At 37.3% G+C, this 15,569-nt stretch overlaps 1 protein-coding gene across 1 annotated transcript in view; it reads right to left on the reverse strand.

The window, feature by feature from the left end:
* Window positions 1-4: 4 nt before the first annotated feature.
* The window catches only part of LOC108375780 (protein melted-like), a gene marked incomplete at its 3' end in the record, with an annotated part of 23,733 nt that continues 8,168 nt past the window's right edge, over window positions 5-15,569 (reverse strand). The window contains exons 2-13 of the mRNA XM_017631931.1: window positions 7,945-8,376; window positions 7,209-7,460; window positions 6,215-6,389; window positions 5,976-6,139; window positions 5,500-5,873; window positions 5,078-5,439; window positions 4,381-5,010; window positions 2,562-2,674; window positions 2,194-2,446; window positions 1,502-1,653; window positions 1,302-1,430; window positions 5-145 (exon numbers count right to left, since the gene is read on the reverse strand). Coding sequence (XP_017487420.1) covers window positions 5-145; window positions 1,302-1,430; window positions 1,502-1,653; window positions 2,194-2,446; window positions 2,562-2,674; window positions 4,381-5,010; window positions 5,078-5,439; window positions 5,500-5,873; window positions 5,976-6,139; window positions 6,215-6,389; window positions 7,209-7,460; window positions 7,945-8,049 — 2,850 coding nt within the window. The remainder of the gene's footprint in view (window positions 146-1,301; window positions 1,431-1,501; window positions 1,654-2,193; window positions 2,447-2,561; window positions 2,675-4,380; window positions 5,011-5,077; window positions 5,440-5,499; window positions 5,874-5,975; window positions 6,140-6,214; window positions 6,390-7,208; window positions 7,461-7,944; window positions 8,377-15,569) is intronic.

Consider the following 15,569-nt stretch of genomic DNA (forward strand, 5'->3'; position numbering starts at 1 on the left):
CTGCTTTATCGGGATGATTACACAGCAGGCAGCCCCATTGATATTCCAACTCGTTGCAATTTGGATTGGTTGTGTCTGTTTTGGATACCTCGAAAACGTCCAGGAAGCCGGAATGGCGTAATTCGTTGACGAGTATTTCACGGTCCTTCGGAAGGAAAATGGTAATGAATAAAGAAAAATAGGAATGAACGAAGAGAAGTAGTAATGAACACATCGCTAGCTTAGAGTGAAAAGCTTGCTAAGTCCACTTAAAAAAAAAAAAGAATTATATTTTGATGCAAAAAGCAACAACAAATAAAAATGCTGTTTTATTTCTAACCGTTTCTATTCAGTGGTACGCAAACTTGATAAATTCAAAATAATTAGTTACAGGAAATGTTATAAGTGCCAGAGGATGCAACAACTTTCTTAGACATTGTGCAATTTATTTGGCTTGGAGTTGTTTTAGCTTGGAGTTCGAAAATTTTTTAAGAAGGTAGGTACAACAAAAAAAATTTTGGTTAGGCCACTTCTGTTCTCACGGCCTCAAACATGTGAATAAATGCAAGTACATTAGGGTAGTCCTTAAATGTAGGAAGCAAATTTTTACATAAGATTTTTCAAGCCTCAACCACAATCAATCGAAACTAAATATTTTATGTGATATCCTCGACCTCAGTTGTATCGATTTGGGCATTAAATGAAAAAAAAAATTAATTTAATTTTTTCAGTCCTTAGAGGCATCTTTTACCTCTTTGCGACACGCCTTAAACAACTCCAATCGTGACCCAAATTTATATGTGATATCTTCGACTATCAGTATTAGATGCAAAAAAATTTAATTTTTTGAGTTTATATAGACGAATCTGTACTGTATCCTTCTTCTGATTTTTAAGGACTACCCTAAAGTCATACATACTATGTTAATCGATAAATTTATCTATGCATTTATTGCCACAGTGGTAGATACTTGTCTATTTTTTAATATTTATCGATATACATGCATAAGAGTATTTATCGTTATAAATGTTTTTTGCAGGTTTCGTATCGATATATTTTTCGATATGTTATCGATATACATACTTATCGATTATGTTATCCATAACTTATCGAATTTGTTAACGATGTTTTATCGATTATGTTATCGATATATTACCGATAGCACTGACGTTGCATGCAAAACAATAGTTTTACAAATTAACTCAGCTGCGAGTTCACAGCTGCAATGGGCTTAACGCAGAGAGATGTACATACATACATACATATATATGTATTGATAAGTTAGTACAAACCTTTGTAAATCTACAATAAAACAAACAAACCTTTGCATTCGGAAACTGACTGGTGACTAATTCTGTGAAACTGCGATTCTCGCACTTGAGTATTTGCCAGATATTCTTCAAATTGCTAATGCCGGGCTCGCGTGTACTTAAAACAGTTTTTTCCTTCACCTAAAATTCATAAATTTAAATTTAGAAAACAAACGAAACGTTATCGCAAAATATCTTTTCCCCCCACTTACATAGTGTCGCACTTGAAAGTCCAAAAACATTAAATGTATCCAGGTTTTAGGGTTGCGCGTGCGCATCGTAAAGCAGGTCTTCGAGTACATACAATGGGGGCCGCGTATTTGGCAGGCGAAGTGCAGTTTGGCTACTTTCTTTGTGCGACGCTCTGCAAATTCATTCGAAACTTTTTGACGTAAATACCAGACGTGGGAGAAAGAGGGATAGAAACAGCGATAGTTGTTGTCGTTGTTGATGTTTGTAGAGGCGGACGACAAAGGAGGAGACATACATACATACGTATAAAGATGAAAGAGAGACATTACAGCAGTGCAGTTTGAAGAGGAAATCCAAAAAAAAGGAGAGGAGAAAATGCAGAAGATGAAAATTATACAAATTTTAAAATAAAGGTTAAAACAAAAAAAAAACCATAAATACAAATAAGGCACGGATTTTGGATAAAAAGAAAAAGAAAGAGAGAACGTCAGAGACATGACGACGATAAAAATCAATTAAATGCATGCTTGCTATTTTAAATGATGAATGACATAAACAATTACGTTTACTTGTGTGTATGAAGTGTTTAGCTGGATATTTATGCAAGTATGTAAGTATTATGTTAACATGTATGTTATGTATGTATGTGTGTGTATTTTTGGTTTCATGCAAAGTCTCAAAAAAAGAAAAACAAAAAATTATTTCTGCTTACCTTCAATGCTACAACGCGTTGGCGGCGGCAGCGATTGTGATACCTCATCCATGTACGATTTAATCGAACCGAAATGTTTTTCACAAAATTGCTGTACTGGGTCGCGCATAATCTGATAGGGCTCGAATGTGCTCATGCGTTGATCTAAAATGCAGCTATTATTGGCGTTGAGTAGCGTGCGACTGGTGTTGTTGTTGTTGCGACGTGGCGTCATATTAGTTGTTGGGCCGGAGACGATCACTTCGTGTGTGCTCTGCGGAAAAATTTAAATTCTTGTTAGTCGGTGCGTATGCGTAACATTTGGCGTGGCGCAATATTTAGCATTGGATACTCATACGCCATGTTGTACAACAGAGACTGTAACTTACATTTCCATTCACGGGCAGCTTCATCACAGACTTTTGATTGCCGTTATTCTGTTGCGGCAACGCTGGCGATGCATGATGCACCGAAACCGGATTTTGTGGTATGGAAATTGAACCTGCAGTGGAAATTATTGCGTTAGTTTTTACTTCAGCAAACATATATGCGGACTTAAGTAATTTTTTGTGGCGAAGAATAATTCAAAGAACAAATATTTAAACAGTTTTAATTTAAAGAAAAACGCAGCGAAGATTTTCGTTTTTGAAATGGCACCGAAGATTTGTACTTGGCTGTTTAGGCTGCGACTTAAATGTAAATTCAGTCTGACTGTTTTTTGGAATTGGAATCCGCTTATTTAAAATCTTAGCTTGTCTCCAAGCCAAACTTGACAAGAAATGACACAAATTCGATCCAAAACAAATCATCTGACCACCCAGTCGGAAAAGTCAACCAACACCAAAAAAATAAATATACCTCTTGAACAAATTTGATTCACAGTGCACATTTTTTTCTCAAAATTAGTCCAAGGTTTCAGGAACGCCGTAGAATGCATTGAAGGTGTAGTTGGATTGGAATTTAGATATCTAACTTAAATTTTTGCTGGCACTCTTCACAAAAACCGGCGAGAGAAAAATATTTTTTGTTAATACCAGGGTCGGAGCGATCAAGGTTTTTCTGACTCCACGCTAAAATACAACTTTTCGGACAGAAAATTCCAGCACAAAATTCCACACAAAGTCGTCTGATCAAAATGATTCTCTCACCTTGATCTCATATACACCCGTGGCCATAATAATAGGTACAGGCCATTTTTAACAGTTTTGCTTTTTCTTTCTCTCTAAAAAATGATTGACTAACATAAAGACATAATAATCAACTGATGAATTTGGCTCTGTAATAGAATAGTTTTAGATACCGATACTTAACAAACTCCGGTCTTTCGAGACTTGGCGCAAAAATTTAAAATAGAGGTTCCGTACGTCATGCGGTACTACGCCCTTTGTGCGGATGGTTGGTAATAATAAAAAAAATGTTAATTAATTTTTTATAAATGTCTGGCTCCTTATGTATATAAAGAATGTCATATAAATCCACATTGTAGAAAAATAAAAAAAAAAAACTCGCAAAAAATCTAGATATGCAGTTTTATAGTCTATCTAATTCTAGTATTATAAGTGGAAGTTTGAAGTTGCTAAATAGTCCTGCTGATTTTTGATATTTTTTTTGCTGATGGTGTTACCATTTCCTGTCATAAAAAAAAAATGTGGAACATACTTTGTATGGAACAATGATCACATCCAAGCTAGTCAAGTAAGGCTTTGTTACTCCTTAACTCATTGAACGATAAAAATGGTACTGGTAATACTATACTTTGTACCAGGTCACTGCGATGTACAAGAAAAGTGGTTCGAACTAGAAATGTAAGGCGCATAGTCAGCCCTTGCGGATCGATTTAAGCTTGCGGACTCGGTTGGTCTACTTCGAGGCTCCGAAATTTTGAGTGAAAAAACCTTAATGTAGTAAGTACTGTGGAGTGATTTGGTTCTCAGATAGGCGGGCTCTTTTACTGTAATACATTTTTGGATAGATCAAACATCAGTTTCCCCCCCTTTGAGTTAATCATCTGCGCTATCTCATGCACCGTATCAGCGTGACACCAGAGGCCTAATGCCATATTTGTTTTGAATACGGAGAGACATCGGAGCATCGTCTGTATGTTGTTTAAATTCATAAATAGTCGAAACTCTTTCTAAACTTTAAGCATTTAGGTACAACTTGCCTTGTATCATGAGATCTGATAAATTCTCCCCGATTGTTACTCACCAATTGATTGATTCAGCGCATCGGTGCTGTACTTCAACAAAGCAGTACTCGAGTTAAGTAACGTTGTGGGCCCTTGCGAATGCGGTCTAACTTTTGTGGGAGATGTAGTCACTGTGACGCCACCCGAAGTGACCTGCGTCGATGGAATACCCCACTTATTGTGACCCGTTATAATGACATTATTGCTCAATGGCGGCACAGGTGTCACATATCCTGGACAGCTGGGACTGGTTGGAGTTTTGGGTGCTGCTCCCGTACCCACCGTTGTCGTACTGGCGCCGGTGGCTGTTTGCACCACCACATTGCCGCTAGATTGTGAATTGTTGGCATTGTTGGAACTGGAACCGCCATTCTGATTGATATGCTGAGAGGAGCTAAGGCGCGTCATACTCTTATGAAGACCACCCACTGAGCCGCCGGCGACATTGAGGCGTGTCATGCTGCGATGCGTATTACCGGTTGGATGCAGGCGACCAGTACTGCGCGAATCGCCGAGTTTAACGCGACGCGTATAACCGGCATGCGGCGGCGTGGGAGGCACTGGAGCAGCCGCGCCGGCCAAAGCTGCATTGTTGCTCTGTTGTATGACAGTTGTGTTGGTTGCGACGCCCGTCGTTGGTTGTGTCGTTGCTAATGGAATGTGGTAATCAATTACAGAAATGCTAAATTAAATACATACGTGATCGCAAGTGCTCACATATTTTCAGGTTGCCACCGAGTAATGCCTTGCGGCTACCATCCTTCGGACTGCTAGGACTACTGCGACTCTTATTTTTGCTTTTATGCATGCGACCTGTGGTGGCTGTGGCGGCTGCCACCGAAACGGTTGCTGCGCTGGAAGCTGGTTCGGCAGTGATTGGTATCGATGTGGCTGAGGCATTGGATGCGCTCGAATTATTGGCTGCTACGGTATTGAGTACAGTTGCCACCACTGCTGCGGCGGCTGTTGGTGTTGGCGGTGGCGGATCAATCGGACTGTTCAGGTTCACTATGGTTACGCCGCCTGACATCTTAGTACTAGTATCCACATTGATATCGGATGTCGAGAGTTTCTGTTGACTAAAAATGTATGAAGTTGGCTTAGTTTCTACGAAAAATTCTACGCATGACTCTACTCACCTGAGCGCGTTCTTTTGCCGCACGCAAGCGAGCACTTTATCGGTGAACAGTATGGGAAATGATGAGCATAACTTGGTGGCTTCTTGTAGTAGATTCGTTTGTGATGTGCGATCTGCATGTGGCAAGTGTTCCAAAACAAAGTCGAGTGCGTACTGCGCATGCGCCTTGCTAGTACGTCCGGCCGAGGCGAGCGTTTGTGCAGCCAAGTAAACCGTATTTGGATTTGCTTTGCTGGCTGCTTTGATTTTCTCGCTATGTTCAACGATGAGTAGGGGACGTTGCTCAGAGATTTTAAGTAAAATTTGCATTGTTATTGCGGCAGTTTCATTGTCGAACAGCAATTCGCATAGGCGTGGCACACAGCTCTCGAGAACCTAAATATGTGCGTAGGTAAGACATATGTACATTGGAGATTTTTAATTTAATTTTTTTTTTTATTTTAAGTTTGGTTGATTGCAATGATGGTTTGTACTCACCATTGGCGTCTTTTGCGCAATGAGTAGGTATAGTTGTAGCACTGCCAATTTCTCTTGTGAGTCGCATTGTGGCAGCAGCGTCACCAACAGTGGTGCATGTGGCGACACTTCATCTGGAGAGACTTCGTAAATTTGTGAAAGCACGCGTAGTAAGCCGAAATTACCTGCGAATTAAATATAAATATGGAAAAATTTATTACCAAACTTGGTTTTTTATTTAAAAAGTGTAACTTTCTCACCAGCCATAATCGAGTCCATAATCGATGACACATGTGGACTTAGCAGGTATGCATAGTCTATAGCTGCCAAAGAAAGATAGCTCGCTAAATTTCGAGACAATTCACGATTGCCTTTTGGCAGGAATTGCACTGCCACCGGCAGTGATATTTTCATCAGCTCCTTTTTATCATAGTTCTGTAAGAGGAAGCGAGAAATAATGATGAATACATACATATGTATGTGAAATAATATAGGGAATTCGGACACAGTTGCGTACATGGGTCTAAGACTTCCGCTTGAGAATAGTGGAGAGTGTTTTTGAAAGTAAGTACGGGAACTTATTCTATACCGGGTGAAGTCTTAACCGGCCACTGGCTGACCACGTCACTGTTGGCTGTTTAGCAGCACAAATAATGTGAGCCTGGAGATCAAGGATTCAGAAAGAACATTTGTCAAAAGGGCTGCTTTGGCCTCGGAAGACAACTTAGACGTAGAGCTCCCTCTAGACGAACAAAGGGCCATCTCTGCTAATCTCTCATCAGAGCCAGCCTTTTATGTGGAGATAGATGGACGAACTCGAACAATGAGGAGAAGGCTTTGGGGGATTTCGAGAGAAATATTCTACACAAAATCGATGGCCCTGTCCGCGAGGGCGATGGAACGACAAATCGTAAGGGCTTATGGACAAAAATACAGCCATTGCGCTGGCTTGTCTAAGTTTTACTCCTGAATGACAATGCTCCAGTGAAAAGATCCTTCGATTCGGCACCAATGGGTGGACAATGATAGAAAGGCTTACCACGGAAACAATGGGAGAAGCAAGTTCAGAAGCGCCTGTCTGTATACGGGAAGTAAAATTGGAGCAACTTTGCAAATGAGAATGCCAATTAGTAAAGTTTTTTTTGGTCACTTAAGAAGAAGAATATGATAGTGTCCTTTGACACTCATCATGCACAAATCAAAGAGCGATTAGTTATTCTATAAAAGTTTATATGTAACTGCATATTTACTCACCAAAAATATACTTGAAATAATATCAGCGGCAATTTTTGCATGAGGAGGTTCCTCTTTGGCCGAGCCAGCTGGCTGAAGATTCCATAATAGGCACGTCCGCAACAAATCTACCAATGCGGCGCAATAACGTTCAGCAGTTTTCGTTTCACGTATGCAAGAGAGCACACGTGTAACACAAATCTCCACCACAGACTGATCATTGTTGTTTTTTAAATAGTCCGGATGTGAAATAATCGGACTGATGTCAGAGAGCTGTACATTGATTGAAGGATAATTAATTTAAGACGTTTTTTTTTTAAATACTGGCTATGTATTTATGTTTATATGTACATATATTAGGGTGGTCCTTAAAAAATATCTATTTCTAAATTTTGTATATTCTACGTGCAAAATAAAGATATGCACGAAAATTTTAAAATAAAAAAAAAAAAATTCGGAGTCGCTACCAGGCTTTGCAAAAAAATGCATTTTTTAAATCACAAAAACTCGACCAAATGTTGGGTTTAACCAGCTATAACTCAGCGAGTTTATGAGTTTATATATGAATAAATTTTAATGATAAGTCAAATTTATCAGATTTCAAGTAAAAATTTTTTTATTAAAATTTTTTCAAATAGCCCTAAAAATTTTGAAATTTTTGTGCTTGTCTTTAGGTTGAACAAAATAAAGTGGTGCGCCATAAAAAATTTAGATGCTGATATTTTTAAGGACCACCCTAATGCATACATCTACTTACCACTTCGCTTATATCATTGACGATTTCGGAATCTGGCACCGAAAATAAATCGCCAGCACGGGATAAATCACGTTTGGAGAGCACTTTTGTGAAGAGTTCGTGCATTTTTCTTTTACTTCACTTAGTTGCTGTTTTTCTTTTTTTTAATTCTGCAAATTCGCAAATTCTCTTTTTTTCCGTTTGTTGCAATAATCAATCGAAGATTCGTCGAAGAATGTCTAGTCTCGTGTGCATTTGCCTTTTACACTACACCTATAAATACGCTCGTAGACACATACATATTTGTCTTATTTACGTAACGGTACTTTTGCAAATAAAGAAGCATATTGATCTCCTACTTTGATCATCAGTCTATTATTGCTGCGCAGCGATCACCAAAACGCCGCGGCGTCGAGCACATTTAGCACTTTGTTAAACGTCTCTGCGACAGGACTGCAAAGAAAAAAATAAAAGAAGAGATTTAATTATTTAATTATAACTTGATAGACCATTCAAATGTTAAATGATTTTCTTCTGAAAATATTTGCAATTACGATTTCGTTGATCTAAAATGCAATTCGATTACGCGTACGACTAAAACACATTTCTTTTATATTTATACATATTTATGTCTGTATGTATGTATGTGATTATGTTAGCATACCAGTAGTTAAACCACTCCACTGTCTTCCTCCAGTTCAAAGCCGTAATCGGCAAATCACATTTGTGTCATTACTTTTCCCAGCGTCTAAATACTTGCACTAAAGCGTCGACAATTTCACGGTTCTTTTGCAGCCAACTGCAATTAGAGAAATGTTGCGATAAGGCAAATAGAAAATTCATCTAACTTCTTTGCTTATCGCATCGAATTCATGTGCGCTTTTCAGAACCGGCACGCGTTGCACTTGCATTTGTGCCACTCACTCTCCTCCACCCCCTTGCAACACTCTTCTATTACACACTTTGCTTAATTAAGTACGAATCGTAGTAGGTTCTAATGAATGGGGCCCATATATGTAAATAGAAATTCTGGACTTGCTCTACTAAAGTTATACATACGTACATACGTACATATGCAATTATTTGTGTGCCTTTTTTTGTATTTTCATTTCTATTTCTTCATGTTTTTGTTGTCATTGTAAAGTATTTGCTTAGTATGCACATTTTTCGCGTAGCTAATGAAATTGTTGCGCAAATAATGTTTTCTGCAAATAGAGATGGGGATTCCCTACAGCTGATACCTACATGTTAAAAAAGTTAATTGATAAAATTTTCTAAGAAAATGTTTTTAGTATTTATTTGTTTTCATCATACTGATTGATGTGTGGTTTTGGCGAATAGGTGCCCAGCAGATTTTATTTTACCCTAAAAACTATATAATTGCATGAGATATAAAATTCATATGAAAATAAACTAACAAATAGAACACATCACAAAAAGATATCCAACTAGGTAAATCATGAAGAAAAGCGTAACTCGCTTTAAGTGCTTTTCTCAGGCCGTATATCCATAATTTTTTTTGTTGAAGCCATTACAACTATATAGTCACAAAAGTTAGTGGTCCCACTAGTCAGATGCATTTCTTCTTTGCAAAGTTTCGCTGGTTATTCGTACCAAATGCAGGCAGGTCATTTTGCACTTCGTCCTTCCATTTGGTTGCTGGGCGCCCTTGCTTTCATTGTCCACACATCGAAAAGGAATTTTAGGATCTTTTTACCGTTGTGCCGTTATCCATATGTTTGACAAGTCTGCTGTTGTGATTCGTTTGATTTTGTGCATGGAATTAAAAAAACTCGTACAGTTCCACCAGGTCCACAGATTCTACGTAGAATGGTCCTCTCGAAAGTTCCAAAAGCCTTTAGATTTTTCTTCGACTTGGTCTACGTTTATTCGCCTTATAAAAAACCGCATGATGGCAGATTTTTAAGGCGTTTTTTTTCGATCGTCGAAAAGGTTTGTGGTTGTTTCTTGTACTTCGTTCCTATACACTGGTCTGGAGAGTTCATCATAAGTGTGATTTAAAGCGTAGTTAAATGTTCTATCTATATCTCTGTATTCTAAACATCTGATATTTTTAATTTTTCTCTTAGGAAAAAAAATTTGCAATGAAGTTAATTCACGGCCAGCAAAAAGCGCAATTTATAAGCCACTACAAGGTGTTCGGGAGAAAGAAAGTTTGCGCGTAATGTATTGCAATTGTGCAACAGTTTTGATCGACGTCATCATATGATTTCAATCTACATTGTATAACTTAATTCGGAGTTATCTGACCGATGACAACTTTGTACAAAGAACTCTTCGCACGTCCATCTCAATATGCATTTCCTTTTTGTGTTAGAACCCCAGGGGCGCTTCTGAAAAACTGCGACCAGCCAAACGGCTGAAGTTGTACTGCGAAGAATAATTAGCAGCTTAGCAGTCGGAAAATGTTTAATTCTATATAAGGACTACTTGGGTATTTAAAAATCTTTATCTAAGACAGAGGAGGCTTGCAGGTGCTGATTAGTTCTGTTAGAAGCATTTGCAGTTTTTGCAAGGTTACCGCAAAGGAGGCTTAGCCTGCTGATGTGAAGTAAATTGGACTTTTACCATCGCTACGCTTGGATAGAGGGGTATAACTGATGATACGCACTGTGACTTTAGGTCTATAGTGTTTTCAAAACTCCCTTAATCAAACCCAAACGTTACAGACCTTATACTTAAGTACTAAGCGAGTAATTGTGATATATAAATATCTGGAGGCATGGAAGGTTGGTAGGGAACAGACGTTAAGGTCCCGAAAATGGACTGTACAGAGTTCGATTGTCAGTTGAGGCAGCCTATTTTCGGTAAGAACAAGTACTGTGAATCTTGTCTTATGAAACCATGAGCTTTCTTCTATACTCAAACGAAATTAGTCAATATTTGTTTGTAATTTAGAGTTACAAAATGATCCCGCATATGCATTTTGGGGCGAACTTCGAGGTCACTATATAGGTCGGCGACTAGCGTCAGGGCTTGGGAAGTGTTGCCGCGCTGAATGTCTACACAAACGGGTCGAAGATAAAGAAAGATATAAGGTCGATATCAACAAAACCTATAAGCTGCCGGACTACTGCAGCATTTTCCAGGCGGAAGTATTGGCCATAAAGAATGCGGCGGAGCTACAGAACAGCAACCTAGAAAATAAGCAGATGAATCTCTATATCGATAAAGGCGCAACTATCGGACAGCACTTCCTCAAGAAGAAGTGTGGCGAAGTGAAGGGTAGCATCTGTACTGGGTTCCGGGGCATACCGGCGTTGCGGTCAACGAGGAGGCCAACAGGTTTGCCAAAGAAGACGCTTTGTCGGAAACTGTGCTGATAGAGCAAGCGCCGATTTCCCTCAAAGCGACTAAACGGGCGTTCGACCAGTCCATGAGCCGGCGGGTGCAGGAAGTGTGAACCAAACGCAAGGTTGCAAGGTGTCCAGGGTTATGTGTAGAGCGTATGACATAAACTCAAAAAGTTTCTCCTATCCCTGAAGAGCGAGGACGCTAAACAACTGAAGGGGGGTACTAACGGAACCTTGTCTGCTGGTCTCGGACGACCTTAAACTGGCTCTGACCAATGATAAGACCTGTTGGCTAAAAACGAAGTATATAAATACCTTAGAAAATGTATACAAATAAAATTCACACAAATTCTTTCTTTCAGTGCAGCACACCTTCCTAAGATTTGTAAAATTCCTCGGCGGATTAGCGCAATGTAGCAGTGGATTAAACCATTTACTTAGCTAGGCATTCGATTGTCGATGGGTTGAAAGTGGCAAGCAAATTTTGCTTGTAGGTTGTGACACAAATTATTTTGCATGCGCACGTGGATGAAAAGGCATAATAGCAAATTTTTACTTACAGGAATTTTGTGCTTCCTATATTCGAAATTAAGAGGATACGTGCTTATGTAATCATGAAAACTTATAAGCATTTATTAGTAATTGAATTGCAAAATATGCCAGATTCAACGAAATTTATAAAAAAGTTATGTGCGTATCTGTATACATATGTTTGTAAGTATATAAACAGTAGTTATAGCGGTTAATATTATATAACATTAGCGATATGCCATTATCGTTGCTGCTTTATGAACTCACTTCAGGAAAAAAAAAACGAAAAACGCATTACATTTATGTATTACTACCGACTGGCTGCATTGTGAAGCAAAAGGAGTTAGAAAAGCAATATATACACACTCACATACATATGTATGTACAATATTAAGCTATTTTGCACGTATCGAACGACCATGGATAGGTGTGGAGAAATAACCGGATCACAAAGAGTCAGTCAAGCTGGTAAACGAACAGAGGCGGGAAAACCTGCTTGCAACGTAAACCAGACATATATGTATATGTATGTATGTATGTAGGTATGTAGTTGCCTTAGTGCTTCCTGCTTGGTTGCATGCCAGTCGGACGTCGTGTTGCACATTTGTTGCATGGATGTTAATATGCTGCATATGCAATCATACATATACATACATACATATGTATGTATAAACGAGTAATAGGCAACAACAGCAAAATGTATTGAAATAAATAGCAAATTTCAAATGCGAAATTTGCAGTTTGCATGCAGATAGGCAATTGCGAAATAATGATTTTATTTTTAGTTTTTGTATTTGTTAGGAAATTTGCAAAGATAAGCAATGCATAGTAATTAAATGAAGGTCACTAACCCAATATGAATCCTCACACTGACGAATCAAATAGATATACATATGTATTTCGAAAAGTCGCATGTATTTTATGGAAGTAAGTTAAAAAGGATTGTCAACAGAGGGCCGCAGAGTAGTCACAATGAGCTTAGGTTTTATGAAAATTGTGCTCCATTTTTTCGGCAGTACATACTTGAATGTTGAAAAATCGTAAAAATCAAAATCGCAGCCGATACTCTTTTTGAGATGTTGCCATGTTAAGATTTTCCTCGTACAGTGGCTCGCAGCTTATAAAATTAATATTGTTAGAGATTCCACTTACTTGGTGCGATTAAAAAAATAAGAGTGGTTGAGTTCTCATCTAAGCACATTCAAGAGTTTTTAGTGTTATCTATTATGTTTAAAATTGTCTAATACAATAGAATAAAAATAGGTACATAAAAAAAATTACAAAAAATAAAAAAATACAATAAATTAAAAGGTACACAAAAATTACGAGATAGAAAAGATTAAAGATACAAACAAAAAATTACAAAATTTAATAAAAAAAATAAATAAATTAAAAAGTACAAAAAATTACAAAATACTAAAAAAAAATCATAAAAAAGATGTATGCAAAAATGATAATTTAAAAAAAATGAAAATATAAAAAAAAATTCCATTAAAAAAATTTTATAAATTAAAAAGTACAAAAAAAAACAATTCATCACCACGTCCTTGTAGTTGGCTCTGGTTTAAAAAGAGTGATGGTAAGATTTTGCTAATGCTTCCAATTATTGATCCCACATTTTGGATCCGCCATTTTGAATTTTCAATATCAGATAGCGTATTCATATTCAGCGATCCTAAAAGTTATAATACATATATACGGTTTACAATGAGTTTCCTATTGCCTTAATTAAAGGAATAAAATATAAAAATACTTAAAATCTTAGTTAAACAATAGATTAAAAAAAAGGATCAGCTGCGTATTTGGTTTTTACGATTTTTCAACCTCCAAATATTCAGAAATAACTCCTCATTTGTTGAATTGAGCACCATTTTCATAAAACCCAAAATTGCTTGCAGCTCACTGTGTAATGTTTAAGCATACCGGACAATATTGCAGCCAAGCGACAAGGAGCACGTAGGATCGCCATCAACGTTTGTAGACCCCGAATTGGAAGCAAACTTGGACGAAGCTACTTGCCAAACAGAAGAACAACTTGCCTGCAATAATCGGCGGGACTAAACCAGACATTTCATCACACTAGAAAGCCATTTGTATGGTCCAGCAAGTCGGAAACTAGGTGCTTTACAACCTCAAACCAAGAGATATCGAAGGGCGTATGAAGTCGTTTTTGCATTACATTGCCACCGGACGGCGAACCCGGACCATCGACATCAAAACCAATTATCCATGACAGAAATATTGCAGCTCCGAATTTGGTCGGAGCAGAAGAGAAATCCTGTATCTCGAGCTTCTAAAAGTGGTCAAACGATCGGCGGAACTATCTACAGACAAGAATTAATGCGATTGAAGCGAGCGATTGCGAGTAAAGTGCCGGCAACCAGACATGAGTCATTATTGATCTTCAACCACGATAAGGCTCGGCCGCATATTGAACAAGTGGTCAAAACTTATCTCGACGGTAACGGATGGGAAGTCCTAACCCACTCGCCTTATTTCCCATGTCTAGTTTTGTTAATTAATCACTTGCCAGCGTCAAAACATTTTAATTAAAAGTTCTTGGACAAAAACTAGCAGAGTAACAAAGGAAGTCAAAAAGGTTTTGCATAATAAAAGACTTTTTCAGAAACAATATACATATTCGTATTTATGTAGGTATTGTGTTTTATTGAATTCGATTGCTAAATAAATCAGAATCAAAAGAACATGCAATAAAATGCTGCGAACAAAAAATTAAGCTGAACAAAAAAAGTTAATTAAATCGAAAAGTCGGTAGATGTGGCAAGCAGCGGAATTGAATTGTGCTAGTGACAACAATAAAACCAGTATATGTATTGGAAAAGGAAAAAAAACAAAATAAAAAACATTAAAAAACCCATTTAAATTGAATGCAGCATGGAAATCTGGCAAAAACAATAGACGCAAAAACAAAAGAGTTGCAGCAGAACGGCTATAAAATCAGTCACCACTACTCATCGCGTACGTATGTATGTTTTTTTTTTGAAAAGTTTTGTAGTATATCTGTTTGTGTATTCATATGTACATATGCAACAGTGTTGCCATTTATTTTTTGCCGTCCCGCGCTCCGTCCCCGATTTAAAAACAAAAATCGCTGGAATCCCGCTTAATAATTTACATTCTGTAAACTTTCATGAAAAATTAATTTCTTTAATAATTTTTCAGTTCAATTTTATTTGAATAGGGCACGACCTTCACCCATCCGTTTAATGGATGAAATCTATTTTGTATGAAATTTAACGTGTTAGTAAATATTTCGTGAGTGGGTTGGCTGAAAAAATCCTGGCCAGGATATTTTTTGATAAATATTCAAAAATTATTATTATTATTTTGTTTTTTTAATTTTGCACTCATTTGTTTAATAAATATAATGTGTTAAACACATGAGTGAAAATTACTAGTATTACTTACCTGTTCATACCTGCCAACCACACTCCGCGGAATTTTTGCTTGTAGGCTGAAAACACTTCAGGGACGGTAATCATTATGAGAAAAATAATTTAAATCAGCACTTAATCATCATTTTATGATTTTCATTTTTTTGCTTAAAAATAATAATTATTATTGATTTTTATTTTTTCAATCACAAATAATGATTATTTTATGATTTTTATTTTTTCGCTCAGAGATAATCATTATTTTTATACCCGAGCGCACTTGTGCACAAGGGTATTATAACTTTGTTCACATAACGGTTGTTTGTAACAGGCAAAACGAATCGAGATAGATATAGACAAATGTATACATAAATGATCAGAATGAAAAGAGAAATCGATTAAGCGG

This window comes from Rhagoletis zephyria, unplaced genomic scaffold, assembly GCF_001687245.7.
Source record: "Rhagoletis zephyria isolate East Lansing unplaced genomic scaffold, Rhagoletis_zephyria_1.1 Rzeph_scaffold_09422, whole genome shotgun sequence".
Taxonomy (NCBI): domain Eukaryota; kingdom Metazoa; phylum Arthropoda; class Insecta; order Diptera; family Tephritidae; genus Rhagoletis; species Rhagoletis zephyria.